This window comes from Trachinotus anak, unplaced genomic scaffold, assembly GCF_046630095.1.
Source record: "Trachinotus anak isolate AG129_WGS33_773 ecotype Australia unplaced genomic scaffold, CSIRO_AGI_Tana_v1 ptg000039l, whole genome shotgun sequence".
Lineage (NCBI taxonomy): Eukaryota > Metazoa > Chordata > Actinopteri > Carangiformes > Carangidae > Trachinotus > Trachinotus anak.
Genome location: NW_027273890.1, coordinates 1451249 through 1469281, shown reverse-complemented (window position 1 = coordinate 1469281; position 18033 = coordinate 1451249). Strand labels below are relative to the sequence as shown.

General features: G+C 42.1%; 1 protein-coding gene across 2 annotated transcripts; it reads right to left on the bottom strand.

The window, feature by feature from the left end:
• Window positions 1-938: 938 nt before the first annotated feature.
• Window positions 939-18019, bottom strand: LOC139614851 (integral membrane protein 2B-like). 2 transcript variants are annotated; one of them, XM_071472493.1, is made up of 7 exons: window positions 17799-18019; window positions 5420-5602; window positions 4232-4300; window positions 3613-3762; window positions 2671-2781; window positions 2017-2167; window positions 939-1766 (listed from the first exon to the last, which is right to left on the bottom strand). In XM_071472493.1, exons 1-7 carry the CDS (start codon window positions 17880-17882, stop codon window positions 1678-1680), a joined length of 837 nt encoding a protein of 278 aa, XP_071328594.1. In that variant the 5' UTR covers window positions 17883-18019; the 3' UTR covers window positions 939-1677. The 2 variants fall into 2 exon arrangements, with proteins under 2 accessions (XP_071328594.1, XP_071328595.1); XM_071472494.1 differs by having other exon boundaries at window positions 5471-5602; window positions 17799-18018.
• Window positions 18020-18033: the final 14 nt, after the last annotated feature.

Here is an 18033-nt window from a genome sequence, read left to right as displayed (position 1 = left end):
GACGACAGACTGTCTGTCTGCTTCCTATCTAAAGTAGATTATAAAGTGTCAGACAATGGAAATGCTCGAGTAAAGTACAACTTATGTGATTTTCTTTCCTGACGATGATGAATCCTGATGATTTCAGATTCATCACAAACAAAAGCAGCAAAAATGAGATAAAATCCAGTGTTTTCTGAGCTGCAGTTACTGGACAGATGTTTTCACTTTTTTATCAGTGTGTTTCTCCTCCATGTTAATTTAAGTTGATGTTCATTTGGCAGATTGATCCATCACAAGAGCCACGTCATCAAAACATGCACTGCATTTTACAAGAGTCAGTTTTTAACATGTAACCTTTGTGAAATTTTGACTCTGCTGCTTCCTGCTCAGCGAACGCCTCACAGGAAGGCAAACGTCAAAGTAAAATCTAAAATCTCAAACCCTCATCGTGAGCAGTGAAGTCTATTTTGGGGGGAACAAGTGCCTGCAGCCGTGCTAGCAGCTCTGAGACAAATGCTAGCGTGCACGCTAACTGCTGATAATACAGCTGCACAGAAACTCATTTAATATTTCTGCTCAGCACATTTCAGAGGGACAGGTTTTTACTCCCCACACTAATCTGACAGCTGTAGCTGCAGTCACTTTGACTTCACACACAGGGGATCAGCTTCTAAAATATGATCCATTATACCATCCACGCACACGCACACACACACACACACAGGTGTGTTTCAGTTATTGTGGCTGATCAGACCTCAGGCTGGAGTTATGTTAAGAACCACTGGATTTATATAAATAAAAATGATTTCATGTGTTTTTCATACTTAATATCTCAAAACACTGATTGAATATATTAACTGTCACTGCACGAAAATGAAAGAAAATGTGTCACAAAAAAAAAAAAAATCCAAGTCCTTCCTTTTACCGAGTTCTTGGATGAATGACGAGTCAGCAGCTGTTTTTTCTGTTTTGTTTATTGTGTTGGTCTGGTCATATCTTTAAAGAGATTATATACACAAATTAGTACAACAAGAAGAGTTATCCAAAAAATTACACATTCAAAAAAAGACAGACAACCCCCAAGAAAAAGATTTTAACACAAGTGTGTGTTTGCAGTGAACTCTCTCTGCTGTGACTTTTCATTTCCTGTTTTCTTACTCAGCTCTTCTATAAACTTATTTTTAAAGCTGAACAAGAGAGACACATGTCCACACTCTTATTTTAAGACCATTTTCCAGTTAAGCACAGGTGCAGTGTATTATTAGCTACAGCAGACAAAATACAAAAAAACAAGTCTCCCTGGAAAAACCAGGACGAGTGGTACAAAAGTCACCCTTCTCTTCAAATTTATGTTGAAGCAAACTGTAAATTTACCCATGTCTATTAAAATATATGTTCATGCTCTAACTGCAGTTATTTTGATTATAATAATTTACTCTTTTATACTCAGCTTGTTATTTTCTAAAAAGCTTCTGAGAAGACCCCCGAACAGAAAGTGGAAAAATACATGACTCTTCACCTTTTTATTTCACAATCAATGAATATTTACCAAACAGCTTCACATTTCACTCCTCTCACTCACTCAAACTACCTGAAGTAAAGGACAGAGGAAAAAAATACAGGTGAGGATTAAAGACACAATCTCACTGCACGCCAGTGACTTTAAGAGCAGTTGTGAGGCGGTGACGCGGCGTCTTAAGGCTCACAGATCAGAGTCTCCACCACGAAACTGCTCTCGAAGTGACGGATCTTGTGGCAGTTCAGAGCTTCACGTTTCTGCATGCCTGTAGGACGACCACAGAAAAACCAAGTCAACTACAAGCTGGGAGGCAGCTGCACAAAAAACAGCTCAAATTAAGATTTTCCTTTGAGTCTGAGTTAAGGATTCTTACCAAATGCGACTAATTACACATCTCAGAGGAAAAATAATCTTTCAAATGCAAAAAGTTTTACTTGAACTCAGTGACTCCAGCCATTTGTGACATGTCACAATAATGAAGATAATTAAAGGACTGAGTGGTCTGAGGTCCCTACCCAGAATCCTGTCTCTGCGCTGCAGCTTGAAGGTTTCTTTGCCGCGGCACAGGTTGTAGATGAAGTAGCCGAGCTGGTCGACGTGCTCCAGGCGCTCGGTCACTATCATCTCCTCGTGGACCAGGTAAGACTGAGGCAGGTAGGTGCCGGCCTGGACAGAGGGGGGAGCACAGCACCAACATGTAATCACCACTGATACCTGGCTACCCTGCTGCGTTCAGGGCAGGTACGGACTCCTCAGGTCCAGGTTAATGTCCTAACATCTCAGTCTTATCTGCTGGGTCTTATCTGTTGTAACCATAAGTTTCTCACTGCTTTTATTGTTATCGTGCGTTTCTTTACTCTCAGTTTCACTTTCTCTCAGTGGAAGCAGATTCTGATTCATCCTCACCACCACAGGAGCCTGTTTACTGTAAACTGAGCTCAACAGGATCTTTTTCTGATTCTCAGAAAACCAAAAATAAAAAAAATTAAAAAAAACTGTGAGAAAATGAAACCAGGTCCACAACAGAAGTTACAATACAGACTCTAAGTGATGACAGACCTGAGCTGTCAGAGAACCACAGTTGAAGCTGTGCAGGTGAAGCTCTTCTGTTTTCAGTCTGGACTGAAGCTGAGACGTTGGTCTGACAGGTGGAGGGAAGCTGCTGTTACCTTGATGTTGATGAGCAGCTCCAGGAAGTCTTTGGGGGGCATGACGATGGAGGTGTTGAGGGGGATGACGTAGCACTTGTTCAGACTCAGATCCAGGTAGGCGGTCAACCTCTGAGACAGAAGACAAGAAAACAACCCGTCTTCACAAAGCAGCACTTTGTTTCATTGTAAATCCTGTAAAACACTGTAAATCCTACAACAGTGGCTTCACTATCATGTATGTTTCCCCAGAACAGAGTCATGTTAGTCACCACTGCTCACTTAGTAGCTGTACTGCAGTAGCTGTACTAGACTTCAGACAAAAAAAAAAAAAAAAGACTGAACCAGTGGTTCCTCCTTTCTGGTTTGTGGCCCCGCACAAAGAAGCCGTGTCTGCTTTGGGCCCTTCATCCTCGTTGGTTTCATTTAAGTAACTGTTCAATACTTAACAGAATCTGAATCCAGATCAGTGAATCTGAACATAGTTTCTTCTTCTTTCCTCTCTCATGAATCATCTGATGACCCCTCACATTTATCTGGTGACCCTTTGGAGGGGCCCGACCCCTACATTGGGAACCACTGGTCTAAACTACCTAACTGTAGTAATATAAAGAGGTTAAAACCAGCTCCACCTGGAGCAGCTACAGCTAATCTGTACTTATCCAATAAAAAGCTAATCAGAGCATCATGGTTATCTGTACTTTAACTGAAGGAGGATTTTAAATGAAGTGTTTATTAGCGACCACCTTTGTTAGCGCTGGCTGTTGTTTTAGACTCGTTATTTGACTGTTGGCCTTTATGAGAATTCAGAATCTGACTGTAATCTTTCATACAGACTAAACATAATCTACCTGCTGTATTTACATTAAAATACAGTTCACATGAATGTGGTCAGCTGACAGCATCAAATCAACACAGAAACTTCTGACTTCTTCTGAAAAGTTATGAAAACTGCATCCTTACCCGCTGGAAGTCATGGACGATGTCAGCCGGGTCTCCATCATCGAACTCTGGCACGGGGACGTTGATGAGCTCCACCTGCTCTCTCTCCAGCACCCGGATCCTCTCCTCCAGCTGCCGCAGGTGGAACTGGCTGGGCAGCTCCACCTCCACCTGTAAACCCGTTAACCAGTTAATCATTTGATGCTGTGATGTTACGGCTCAGTCCCAGGTTTTAACCGTTCAAATACAGATCACATGCTGTGTGGCGGTTGTGGTTGTGTGTGCAGCATGAAGTCAGACAGAGGTTGTGATGATCTTTGACGAGTTTGTTTGGCTGCACTGGAAACAGAAACGTAGCCGTTGGTTTCCATTCATTTTCACATGATATAGGAACATATTGACAGACTCTCCAGGCTTGTTTGAGGTGTGTCAGTCCCCACAGGGAACAACACATGTAAATGTAGTGATGTGTTCGACTGACACTGAGGGTCAGTCAGTCAGTCAGTCAGTAACTGGGGTCAATCAATCAGTGACTCAGTCGGTAATGACTCGTTATGCTGGAGTTCATGTCACATGTACTGAACACACAGTTCACTGGTGTCAGTGTGAACGTAGGTGACGGGGTTGTGTCGTGTCCTACCTCCTCTTCCTCCCGGATCATGAAGTCTTCCTCACGGTAGTTCACCCCGCACACGAACACCCGACCCTCCTGCAGGGACGAGGAAGAGGAAGAGGAAGAGGAAGAGGAAGAGACAGGTAAGAGAAAGGACACAGCCTGTTGGAACTCAGGAAAACAACTGACAGCAGCAGGGACACAGATAAGGAGACGATCACAGTGGGCTTCTTCATTGTTCAGTCAAATCTCAACACACAGACATTTTAGACTCAGTGTGACTTTAACTCTCTGAGGATATAATTATAAACATCCATAAAACTCTTCTTTTAACATCAGAATTCATCTGAGAATTGTTAAATCTTTAAGTTTCCTTCAGTATGTGAGTATTGCAGTGACAGCTGTCAGAACATCCACAGGTACAGATCAAACAGCAGCTGCTAACAGTGAACTCAGTTCTTCATTTCCCAACATGTAAACAGATTTAAGCTAAAAAAACAAACAGGGCTCATGTTGTAGCCCAGAGTGTAACTCACTTAATCCATGTCAACATCCTTCCAGTTTACAGTAAAAGTTTAGATTAGATCTGTTCATACGTGAAGACTTTTAAAGCTCCATGTTTTATCTGAAGTGTTGATCTCCATCAGAAGATATATCTGTGGTTTAAGAACAAAAACCATCTCAGTGTAGTTTTACATCTCCTCTCTCAGGCTTCTCTCTGGAGCTCTAGTAACAACAGGTCAGTCATCCAATCGGAAGAGAGGATCTGAGTCTCTCCTCTGATTGGCTCAGACTTGATTGACTACCTCAGTCGCTTCCTTATAACCTACAGTGAAGCTTTAGTGTCTGGATGTTTTAACACAACCATTTAATACAAAACTATAAATCCGGCTTTAGACTGAAGGTTAATCAGATAACGAGGTGACCTTTCCTCTGGCAACACGTCACGTCTGTTACAAAGATCCACACTCAGACAAGTTGTCCTCACATTTTTCACCTATTCATGTTTTGTTCTCCAGAGTGTGATGAACATGGAGCTGGTGAGGCCTCAGACTTGTTCATGCCTCAAAACAGATATAAGATAAGATATATTTTGTTCAGTTCTAGGTCGACCTGGCTAAGACTAACAGTCTAAATCTTCTTCATGACGGTTTTAATGTTCAGTTTGTGTTGAAAATGTTTCAGCTTCACAGTTACTGTTATCTCTCATTTTACCTCACTGCTGTCGGGGATACTTTCCCACCCTTGTCGGGGCTGGCTGCTCACCTCCAGGATGTAGTAGCGGTACAGGTAGGCTCCTCCCACCACCACTCCAGACAGCATGAGGGCCAGACCCAGGCACATGCACCAGCACCAGGCCCGGGACTGATGACGCATGGGGAGAGCCGCCTCTGCATCCTGCAGCAGAGAAGAAGAAGGCGGTTAGACGGGAAGGTTCGAACAGTTCCACCATATTCATTCATTCAGAGAGGATGTTCTTCAGCCACATGGTGAAAATTAAACCCTGATCAACAGGAGACAATTTATTTATTATTATTATTACATTCACTATTATTATCATCACTATTACTTCCTGGTATTTCTCTACTTTGACTCATTTAGCTGCAGAAAACAAACACCTCTTCACAGCCCATATTTCAGCTGATCGTTTCCTAAACTCCTCATACAAAATGACACAGAGTGGTGCTTCCTCTCTCACGTGAACATCTTTGGCAGAGCTCCCTCAGCGCTAACTCCAGTCTGCAGAGAGCATAGTTGACCAGACATCCGTCAGGACGCAGAATGAATGTTCATTAGCTCAAATGTTTTGATGCAGTTGCTGAGGTCAACAGTTCTGACTCAAACTGTCTCTGGACACTGATCAGCACAGCTCATTAATTATTCAGCCCTAAAATTAATCACTGGCAGCTTCATTTGCTTCTTCTTACACTACAGACGTCTGCAAAGAAAAAAACATGGTGACGCACAGGGCTGCGGCTAACAATTATTTTCCAGATCAATTAACCTGACAAGAATTTTCTTGCTCAATTAATTAGTGGTTTTGTCTGTAAAGCCAAAGCTGACGTCTTGGTTTGTGCAGCACTCAAAGATTCAGTGGGACTTGATGCACAAAGAAAATCACTGAATCTGCACGTTAAAGCTGGAACTAGCAGATGTTTGGTTTCACTTGAATAACACAACACACAACAAGTTTAACAATTAAACAATTAAGTTCATTATCAAAATAGCTGCAGATGAATGTGTTTCAGCTTTAATATTTACTGAATGACTCATATTATTTCCTTTTATTTCTGCAGCTGCTCTGTGGCTCAAGTGCCGTACAAAGGGAAATAAGGACAGTCCATATTTTTAGACGAAGACGTTTTCATTCCTCATCAAACAAACTACCTGAGAAGACTTGAATAGTGGATCCAGACCTGAATTCAGCTGTGATAAAATACTATCAAACCTCTTCCCAGAGGAGAACAACATGAACCCAGAGCCACAGCAGCCAGACCTGCCAGGAGCCTGGAAACTCTCCAGAGCCACCACAACCAGAGGCCAGGGTGTGACGTGTGTGTCTGTGTGTGTGTGTCTGTGAAAACAAAGGCTTGTTTGGATCAGATGAAGGAGGCTCCACATCTCTTTTCAGACAGACAGAGTAAGAGGGTGACTCATCACGATGCAGAGCACAGAGGGAAAACAGGGACAGACTGAAAATGTGAAAAACATTGAACAGGAAAAGAGAAAGTGAAGGTGTGTGAAGTGAAGAAATCTGGACAGTGCTAACAATCAGCTTCTCCTCATGGTAGCTGCTGAAATATGACGTGTGATATGAAAACATTAAGGTGACAGGATGAGAGACAGCAGGTCAACTACAGTTGTCTTTTTGTTTTTATCAGATTTTACTGGAGTCAGGTTTCACTCTGCTTTTTATCATTGTTGTGTTTCATGTGTTTTCTGGAGTGAGAGGTGCTCTACTGATACGGCTGCAGTGACTAATTAAAAGAAAGTTAATCAGCAACTATTCTGATAATTGATTCATAGTTTGTGGTGTGTGTGTGTGTGTGTGTGTGTCTAAACCTGGTCTTTAGAGACTTTAGAGCTCACTGTGTGATATTTGAAGAGCACAGAGGAAACTGGCTCTTATCAGCCGTGGACTCTGGCCCGGTGCAGAACAACGCAGCGTCTCTGAACAAGCCCCGACACGTCCACACTTTCATCTCCTCCTGTTAGAAACCAAAGAGCTTTTCTCAGAGCGGGAGAGACTCCGTCTGAGGTCGACCTGAAGGTAAACAGCCAGGAATCATTAAAGTGAGACTCTGCTGTGTTGTTGGTTTCCATCAACGACTGCCACGTCTTTACTGGTGACAGGTCTGAACACAGAACCTGTGGCTTCCTCACAAACTGACAACACACACACTGCTGGATTTACTTCAGCTGCTTCAGTTTAAGCATTGATCACTGCTGCAAGACGACATCTTCTCCTGGTTGAAGTCAGTGAAACAGAGCTGCAACTATTGATTATTTCTCTTCAACTAAACAATTTTTCAGTAAAAGGATCAACAGAAAAAAACTCTCAGAGCTCCAGTTAGAGAAAAGAAAACAACCTTTTGGAGGAATAAAGAGATTTGATCAGACTAGACTGTCCCACTTCAAAGGCTCCTTTTAATGAGTCGTGGCCCAACTTATCCCAAGATTCATTGGAAACAACACCGACCGAGAGCCTGAGGATCACACTTTTAAATCTAAGTATTGTGTTTCAGCTCAGTTCAACAGCCAACTGTGCAACTGGTAAAACCAACGGCCTCTGAGCCTCAAGTTCTTGTGGAAAAGTTAGGTGTTGTCACGGTTGCTAGGTAACAGGAGCCACTCTTTACAATGGAACCGAAGGGCGGGAACAGCTGGTGATGCAAGGCGAAAATCCTCCATAGACCAGAACGTCTCATTTGAGTTTTGCCTCCGTGGTCTACGACGGCTGCGAAGGGCCACAACTTCATAGACCACGTCCCCTGAAGGATGTGGCCCCTGAACAGGACACAGCTCAGGTGATTTAAGACATGAAGCCAAACCCAATGAGCACGTGTTGTCATTTCTGCTGACTGAATTCAAGACAATGAACATGATAAAGAACATGTTTTAAAGTCTTGTTTGTGTCTCTGTGATTTTGTGTTTCATCACAGAGAAAAGGAAGGTACTCCTGACATCAGCAGACAGGTGACCCCTGAGTTTAACGTCCATATCTAAATGTCCTGGTTGGTAAAGAAATACCATCTGTCTCAGTTTGTCTTGACCAAAGTGGGCTGTGAGTCAAACAAGCACCTTGTGTACAGGAGGAAACCTTTTTCAGCTGGGCAGCTCTTTCTCACTTCTACAGAACACAGAACAAAACTCCCTCCGTGTTGTGTAACGGCTGTGTAGAGGGCAACATGGCGGCCGAGCGAGAAGGAACGCTAAGACAAGAGGAACCAAACAGTTCATGTTTTAGCTGCTGAGACTAAAATATGAGAAAACCCAGAGGGAGTGAAGCTTCACAGAGGCAGAGGTGGGTATGGGCTGAAACACTCCTGGTGTTAGATGTGGAGTCTCTGACAGGGACAAACTAAAAGGGAACATTTCCTGAGGCTTTTCTCCATCAGCTGTGAAGCTCGACTTCAGTCAGGCAGACGTTTGTTCCAGTGTCTCCGGGTCTTTTGACTTCAAGGGAAGAAAGGAGGAAGTGAAGGCCAAACAAGGCAGAAAGCAGAAGAGGATGTTTCCATTGACTGAACATCTTCAGCTCACCATGGACACGAGAATATTAAACAGCTGAGTTCAGAGACTGTCGGCCCTGAACTGCGTCTGTCAGATCCACAATCTGAATTACGAGTCTCTCCACAGATTGAGCTGAACTCATGAAGAGTAAAATATTAACCTTTCAGGGTTAATTCATCATTAAAATAATTTCCTTATCATCTTCCTTCAACTGATTGTTCTGTGACCCTCCTTAGTTCTTGGCTCATTGGAGCCTTCACACTCAGTCAGATGGTTTTCAGTGTTGCTTCCTTTGTCCTGTCTGACACCTGTGATGGAACATGAAACAAGCGTCCAGGTTACTTGTCTGGTATATGCGCAGTCTGTGTGCTCACACTGCAGACAGTCTGCGCAGACTCATTACTGGGTTGAAAGTGACTTTCACGTAAAGCACTTTGAGTTTTCTCTGTTTGCTCTATGAATAAAGCTGCCTCCCTTTAAAAGTGCCAGAGGGAACCTGTCCTGCAGGTCATTGGACAGGTTTGACCCTGAGTCCTGGATCATCTCCAGTTGTGTCAGAAACTCTCTAGAATCGGGATCTTAGTGCACAGATCTTCCTGTTTTACAACACTCAGCAACCAAGACCCAACAGGCCTTTACACGAGCGTTTCATAACTGCTACACACACACACACACACAGTCTGTCAACACGGTGAGGTATGCCGACGTCAGGCAGAGCAGGAACAATATGTACAGTCAGAAAGGCAAACACCAAGAGTTAAAGATTTTCATTGTGATTTGATCAGTTTGGATCAGTTTTTGTATGATGAGGTTTTTATTTTAATGTTTCTATTCAAATGTGAAAAAATGTGTTAAAAAAAACGCAAAAATATCAAGTTTCCAGAAACAAAGATCACATCCTCAAACGTTTTCTCTGACCAACAGAATCTACTTAGGGCTTCAACAAACACTGACATTCATTATTGCTTATTCAGCTGATTATTTTCTTGTTTAATCAATTATTTTTTGATAAATTAATCAAATGTTTTAGACATTGCACCTAAAAATGTTCCTTTAGTTTCCCAGAGACCAATGTCACTGATTAATATTAGACCTGGGACAACCTGTTATTTCTCTTATCAATTAATCTGATGATTATTTTCTTGATTAATCGATTAATCGTTGAGTCTATAGAACATTGACAACACTGACGGCCATGGTAACATCCTCATCGTCTTCTCTCGATCTGCCTAAAGACACAAAACTGATCTGATCCTCATGAAGGATAAAATGGAACCAGCAGATTAATCGTTAGTCTAATTAGTTGCAGATACATTTTTTGCCGATCAGCTGTTCTGCAGATATTAAAGTTTATCAACTGAGGAAGTTACAATTTCTTCTTCTGCAGCCTTATATAAACGTTTTATGCACTGGTCACTTCCTGTTTCAGCCTCGTTTCTTATTTTTTATCAAACAGTCGCAGCTGTGTCGAGTCTCTTCCCGTTTCGTTCTCACGTCACTTCTGCTTCGCTCTCTGAGCTTTTGCTTCTTTTCTTCCATGGGAAATTATTCTGAGTGGGGTTTATTAAAACTGTGGCGGTTGGTGGCAGAAATCTCAGGGTGGGCTGCTGAGGAGAGGATGGAGGGTTAGGGGAAGATGAGTGAGCTCAGCAAATCCACACCTGACAAACCAAGTGAACCAGTGAAAGTTTGATTCCTGATTAAAAAACAATTAATAATCGAACTGATCAGCTGACTAGTTGTGCTGAGTTTCAGGGGAATCACATCATTATTATGTGATTTTATTTTTATTATTCTACAAAATTTCCTGATGATTTCAGTCATCATCAGCCCAGCCAACATTAAACAAGGCTTTAGTGCAGTAATAAATGTCATTAAATCAAAATCATTACACCTTAATATCACCTGTCACTCAGACTCTACACCATTAAATATTAATTACATCCTGTGTTTTGACATATTTTAGTTCTTCATCTCTGCACTTTCCACTGTGAGCAACGATTATTTTAATTATGGATTATTCTGCAGATTATTTCTTCAATTAATTATTTGGTCTCTTAAAAAAACAGCAGAAATATTTAATTTTTTTATATTCTAAGAAGAAATTTCTCCCATCTGAAAACATGGAGACATCAGGTTTGACATTTTTCCTTATCTTGAGTGCAGATTAATTCTTTTTTCAATCGACTAATTGATTTATTGACTGATCATCACAGCTCTAACTGAATTCTGCTCCCACCCTCACCAGTATTAATCAGTTGTGTTTCAGTATTTTGTGTTGTCAGATGTTTGTTAAAAGCTTTTTTGACTGAACAAACAAGTTTCTTCTTCTTTGTTTAGATTTTAACTGAAGCTCATTTCATTTTTCAGAGTCCTGTTCTCCACGTCCCCTGATCCTGAACACGGCCCAGTCTTCCAGTGACGGTCTTTAAGCGGATCAGTCCTGAACGTCAGTCCACCTGAGAGCAGCTTGTGTTTGTGTCTCTGTGGAGACAGGTGAGTATCAGTGTCCAGGACAGGTTTAGTTTCAGTCTGCTGAAACTCCATCCTCCGCCCTGAGCCGCACACTGAGACGCTGAAGAGCTGAAACACTGTCAGAGAAAAAGAAAATACTTTGCCCTCTGCTCCATGAATATCTGCCTGCTCCGTTAATCCTCTCTCTTCTTGAGTGTTAGTGGCCGGTGCCCTGTGGGGGGGCAGCTAAAGCTTCCCGACTAAGTCTCTATCTGACTGATTATAGACTATAATCCTGTCCAGGCAGTGTGCACGCCTCAGACGACACACACACACACACACACACACACACACACACACACAGCAGTGTGAAAAGATCTGTTATGCAGTAATAAACCAGTGTATCTGAAGTTAGCAGCTGCTGAACTGTCACCACTGTCACATGACCACTTCTTCACCAACACTTCCTGTATTTATCTCTAAAAGAAATCAGCTGATACAGTTTGGTTGTATGTTTTGGTTTGAACCAAATTTTTTCCAGGCATCAAGCCGAGGTGGAGCTGAGTGATTTCCATAAACAAAGTGTAAACAGAGATAATTTCCATGTATTTCCATGTCAGAATGAATCAGCTGCTAACTGCTGCAGGTACAGGCCCCACACCGTCACACAAGCAACAATATTAAACACCACAGAGACGTGTGCAGCCCAAACACTGTTAAAGCTGCAGTTCACTGCTGTTTTATCATCAATTAACCTGCTAATTATTTTCTCAGTTAATCATTTAATCTGTGAAATATCAGAATTATGAACAAAATCACAACCTGCTGAAGCCCAACAAGCCAAATGTTAATGTTGGGTTAAGAAAAGCAGCAAAGCCTCACAACTAGTTATTAGATGAACTGTTTCAGCTCTAAACTGCGTGTAGCTCGGACTTGTAAAAATATTGTTCCAGTGATGGATTTATAATGTAAAATTGTACATTAGATTGCAAATAAAGGACTTTGTCTCCTTGTCTTTACAAAGACAGTGACAGCTCTCCCGTCCTTAAACACAACTCCGGTTTCTTATCGTCATCCGGATGATCTCATTAGCGAGTAAGGACCTTTTACTGAGTCCTGAGCAATAAAACATGGACTCTAACAGTAATGTGGTGTAGTGTACCAGAGCCTTAGACAAACACAAGGCACGAGACAAAAGACCAAAGACAACTCAGACTAGCTGCTCCAGGATTAACAACTGACCCAAAACTGGCAAATCTTGTTGCTTTAGGGCCTGAAGAAGCTTTGCCTTCACTGCCACCATATGTTTGTATGAGATCTGTTCAGAATGACCCACATGAAGCTGCTGATGAGCTGTGGATCACCAACAGCAACCTGCCAATACAATACTCACAGACAAATGTTTGATTTATAATATCACTGTATCCACAATCTAAATGTCCAGTAACCAATCTGCTGCGTTTTCTGTGGAGAATAAAGATAATCAATCTATCAAAACACACAGTTTTACACCAAATAAATAATTTGGTGACATAAACAACCAACAACCAACTAATTTTCCTTAGACACATACAACACTGTTCTTTCTTTCAGTTCAGACACAGATAAAATGAAAGAGTCCATTTTTATAAATTGATCATCAGAAATTAGTGCAACTGCCGAAAAAAAATATCAATAAATCAACAAATCTATTGTGCTTCCAAACATACAACACAACAGGACATCTGGCTGGATGTTTACGATTCAATGACCCCGTGCTTCAAAACATAAAACTTTATCGATCACAGTCTAATGTAGTCAGCGACACGAGGTTCATGAAGGAAGCATCAAATGCAGCAACACAGCAGCAAGTGTGTGAATGCAGCTCTTAATGCGGACATGTAAAAATAAAGTGTCACTCCAACGCCCTCACATTATCAGCATGGTGACGTGTGAGGTCAGCTACAGCCGGAGCCAGAGCGTCTTAATAAAGCGTCTTTAGCATCTGCGTTCACAGCAGACTGTCTCTGAATATATCCCCCTCCTGCTCCAGTGTTTCAGCTCATTTACATTTATAGTTCAACAGTCTCAACACAAGCTTTAACCACCAGCCACAATTCATCACATCATGTGAGAACTGAGTAGAGAAAATCAACCTTCTAGTGAGCACCACCCACACCTGACCGTCATGTACGGACACAGGCTGAAGGTTGCCCTGCAGCAGGCCGTGATGTGATCCCACTGCACAGAGCTGAGGGCACAGTGTGACATGTTACTGTGCTCAGGTGTTCCTAGGTGCCAACGTTCACCTGAGCTGCCCACATCTGAACTGCCCACGTCTGAATGCCTTCATCCCCTGTGTGCAGCACGTTCAACCTCCCTGGTGAGAGGTCAGTGTCATCAACATCTTTTTTTGTGTACTGCTGAAACAATTAGTGAACAAATAAACCAACTGTCAATCAACACAGAATTGGTCAATCAATCATGTTGCTCAAGTCACTTAAAATTTCCAAACGTTTCCTATTTGCAGCTTCTGAAATGTGAGTATCTGCAGTTTCCCTTCATTTCTTATCGTTGTAAATTAACTTTTTCCAGCTGCTCAGAGTCTGGACTTTAAAAACATCACGTGAGTTCAGTTAACTTTGTTGATGGGAATTTACGCTGGTGAGCTCACAGTGCAAGAGGACAGACACCACAACATTCAGCACAACATACACATAATGAAACCATCAAATAAAAAGACACAAACTACCATAAATGTCAAAGACAAGATGAATATGATACCCAGTGTGTCTGCTCCTCACAGGTTCAATAACCTGAACAAACTAAAAACAAAATGTGTCTCAAAGTTCCTGGAAGACATCACTCCGGGCTATGTTCATTCATTCTCCAGATGTAAGGGAACAAGATTGTTTGGTACAAGATCCAACAATAAAACACATCATCGTCTTTTTGATATTTTTTTTCAGTGAAAATTAAATGTGAAAATGATCATTCTGACTGAAGTCGCTACTCAAATCACAATATCTGCCAAAACAATCAGAATATGATTCAGCTCTACATTCAACACTACATCACTGAACAAATAACAGCAGCAGATGAACTGGTAAAGGTAAAATAAAGCAACACACATTACAAAAAGCCAAACAGAAGATTCTCAGACTTCTTAATGTTTCCTAGCATTAAAACAACCCTGCAGGTTTCTATCTGAGCAGAGTCAGCAGCAGGAAACCAACTGTTAATCTGCAGAAAGTCCAACTGTGTTCAGTGAAGATCAGACACTGATTAAATCTATCTAATCTGATCTGAGTGCACAGCACAGACAGACCTCATGTTATATGAGAAAAATGTGCAAAAGCTAACAAAACCTAAAGTTTGGACAAAGTGAAGTGAAAAAAATGTAATATTCCACCACAAGTCTTAAATTTTTATCGCATGAAATGTGAGGATTTTCTTTATCATGTGTGACAGTGAACTGAGTAACTGTGGACTGAAGATGGAAAAAACAACATTAGAAGGCATCACCTGCAGCCACTTTATTATTTTCTGACATTTTATAGACAAAGGAATAAGAGTTTAATCAAGGGGAATACCGGCAGGTTAATCAGATTAGTTTCATTGGATCTTCCTGTCCAACAGGAAACAACCTACGTCCCTGTTTGTCTCCAGAGCTGCTGGTTAAACACAGCCAATAAAACTAATTCAAGGATAAGCTGAGTATGTGGACATGCTGAGGCTAAGTATTTGGCTTGGTCTATTTTGTGTCTCTATAAATGTCTCAGTGACAGGCTCGGGGTTTAGCTGATTAGTTTCCTCTCTGTTTAACCTGTTAAAAACTACAAACCGCCTGCAGGGCAGCAAAACCATCACAACAGTTCAAAAACAGGAAGCTGTACGTGAGGCAAATAATAATTTCAACAGTTTTAAAGAGGAAACAGAGACATTAGCTTCTCAGCTGTTATTGTTATTTTAACAATTATTTGCCCTTTTGCTGTGTGAGCTAAAACTGGACGTGGGAATTTCCCTGAAAAAACACCAAAGATAAAGAGAAAGAAACACAGAAGAGCGAGACAAAGAGGACGCCAAACTAAAGTGAAACAGAAACTATAAATCGATTGAGTTTCATTTCACTGGGGGTTTTTTACTCAATGTGAAATCGTAGCAGATAATCTCAGGTAGCAGCAGCGCACCTGTGCAGGTGATAAAGTTCAGCATCATCATGACATCTCAAGCTCTGCTCACACAGTGGGCGACAACCTTCCCTCAACGCACCAACAGCACCACAAACTGCATCCTCCGACATGATCTCACAGCTCTCTACAACAGTGTCGACACAAACTGAACATTACAACCTTCGTGAAAGAGGAGTAGTTTCATCCAGCTGTTCCTGATAAAGTGTCAGCTGAGAGGACGCTGCTCTGTGTGACTCTGCTCTGGGTTCAGTGCTGCAGCTGAAACCAGGAGAAATCCCCCAAAACAACACGAGTAAGGAGAGAATCTGCTGCGTTTGAGCCGACTTCAATACCCAGAAGAAAAACATTCGGCTGCGATTATCACGATAAGAGTCAGCCATACTGAAACTCATGGGGGGGGTGTAAACCAACCTAGATAACCACTGCACAGCCACAGCCACAATAACCACACAGATAGACTGTGTTGATGCTGTCAGCAGCGAAGGTATTAATCTCATCACAGATCGAGAAAACAGATACAAGTCAGGACGAGAGATCCCACAAACTTTATAAAATCCTTTTTCATTCAGCTTCTACCTCTCTCACTGTCACAGAGCATGCATCCTCCTCTCCAGAGGTTATTCTACAGAATATAAAACCTACAGCTCAGCTCTCCTGACTCGTATTTATGCAAAGAAAAAAACCTGCCCAACAATCTGCAGACAGAGCTGAAACTTCCTCTGTGGGAAACAGCTTTCACAACAGGGTGGAGACTGAGCGAGCAGAGTCACGGGAGGAGTTTTTACCAGACTTCACCCAGAGAGACACAACACGCCCCAGCAGACTGCCGTTTAACACCCAGAGCTGCTTTACAACACTGAATTATTCCAATAAAAAGCACAGAATAAACTTTAATTGGAAAACTGAGTTTGGCTCTCCAGCACGTTACTACAGCACGAGAGCACAACACATAAAACATATGGAACAGCAGTGGCAGCAGGAAACAACAGAGACAGAGCACTAGTGTACACTGCAGTGTGCAAGCAAGACAACTTCTGATAAGAGCAGAGAGAGAACATCTATAATAAGATTACAGATAAAATAAAACTGTGGAGCAAGAACTCTAGCTCAGTTCAGTTCAGTGCTCTGCTACACAAAACAAGGTTTTTCATCAACCATTGCAGGAACCACAAACCTAGAATTACTGTTCATGTGTAGGTGATTTTCTTTTAAATTACATATTTATATTTTCAACTTCAACAGCTTCTCCAGGAAGCCTCCATGAAGGAAACGTCTTCTAACGCACAGGGGCCGAGGAACTGAGAAACTTCTCTGTCCACTTTAAAGCTCCATGTTTTAACTGTGTTTCATCTGAAGTGTTGATCTCCATCAGAAGATATATTTTATTGTTTTAAGAACCAAAAACCATCTCAGTGTAGTTTCACATCTCCTCTCTCAGGCTTCTCTCTGGAGCTCTGGTAACAACAGGTCAGTCAGCCAATCAGAGGAGAGAATCTGAGTAACAACAGGTCAGTCAGCCAATCAGAGGAGAGAATCTGAGTAACAACAGGTCAGTCAGCCAATCAGAAGAGAGGATCTGAGTAACAACAGGTCAGTCAGCCAATCAGAAGAGAGGATCTGAGTAACAACAGGTCAGTCAGCCAATCAGAGGAGAGAATCTGAGTAACAACAGGTCAGTCAGCCAATCAGAAGAGAGGATCTGAGTAACAACAGGTCAGTCAGCCAATCAGAAGAGAGGATCTTGACTGTTTTCTGAGTGTTGTGACATCACAAAGTCACAGAAGTCCTGACGGCTGGTTTTAAGGCTCAGTGTCTGAATACAGGCTGTGTGCATTTCTCTGTGGACTGAGACTTTGATACTTTCACAGTATTAATATAGAACCTGGACCTGCTCTATGATCAAATAAGACTTTATACAATATGAGACCTTTAAGACCAAACTCTTCACTTCCAGTGGATCAGGATGTCAGGTTAAAATAAATTCAGGTGCAGTTAAACTGAACATGGAGTTTACCTGTGAGCAGCTGATCAATAACTGTAAAACTGAATCAATACACTGTTAATCGAAGGGGGAAACATTAGCGGCAACATGCGGAAGAAGCCAAACGCACACATTAAGTTACACAACTATCAAAAACACTGGTGACCCTTCTTGGTTAACGTGAGCAGCATCAGCGAGCGCTGAGGGCTGAGCCGCGTCCCGCTCGGAGCTGCGTTAGCCATTTTATACTCACTTTGTCCTCCTCGGGAATCAGACTTTCCGCGTCCTTTTTCGCATCTTTCTGGGCCAGGGCCGAGTTAAAAGACACTTTCACCATCCTGGAACAAGCGCTGGCAAACTCCACCGAGGGAAACCAGGCGACACAGCTGTGAAACAGACAGAACAGAGAGAGTTCGCTCCGGAGGAAAGTCGTCGCACTTCTCTCCGGCCAAGTCTGGTCTGTTGTGATCACGGCGCGGCTTCCGGCG

Bases quoted from the DNA above. Each gene is read 5' to 3' on its own strand.
- LOC139614851 (XM_071472493.1), bottom strand. From the start codon at position 17,882: ATGGTGAAAGTGTCTTTTAACTCGGCCCTGGCCCAGAAAGATGCGAAA. The intron at 5,603-17,798 runs GTGAGTATAAAA...TCTCTGCTGCAG, and splicing joins TGATTCCCGAGGAGGACAAA to GATGCAGAGGCGGCTCTCCC. The intron at 4,301-5,419 runs GTAAAATGAGAG...TCGTCCCTGCAG, and splicing joins GTATCCCCGACAGCAGTGAG to GAGGGTCGGGTGTTCGTGTG.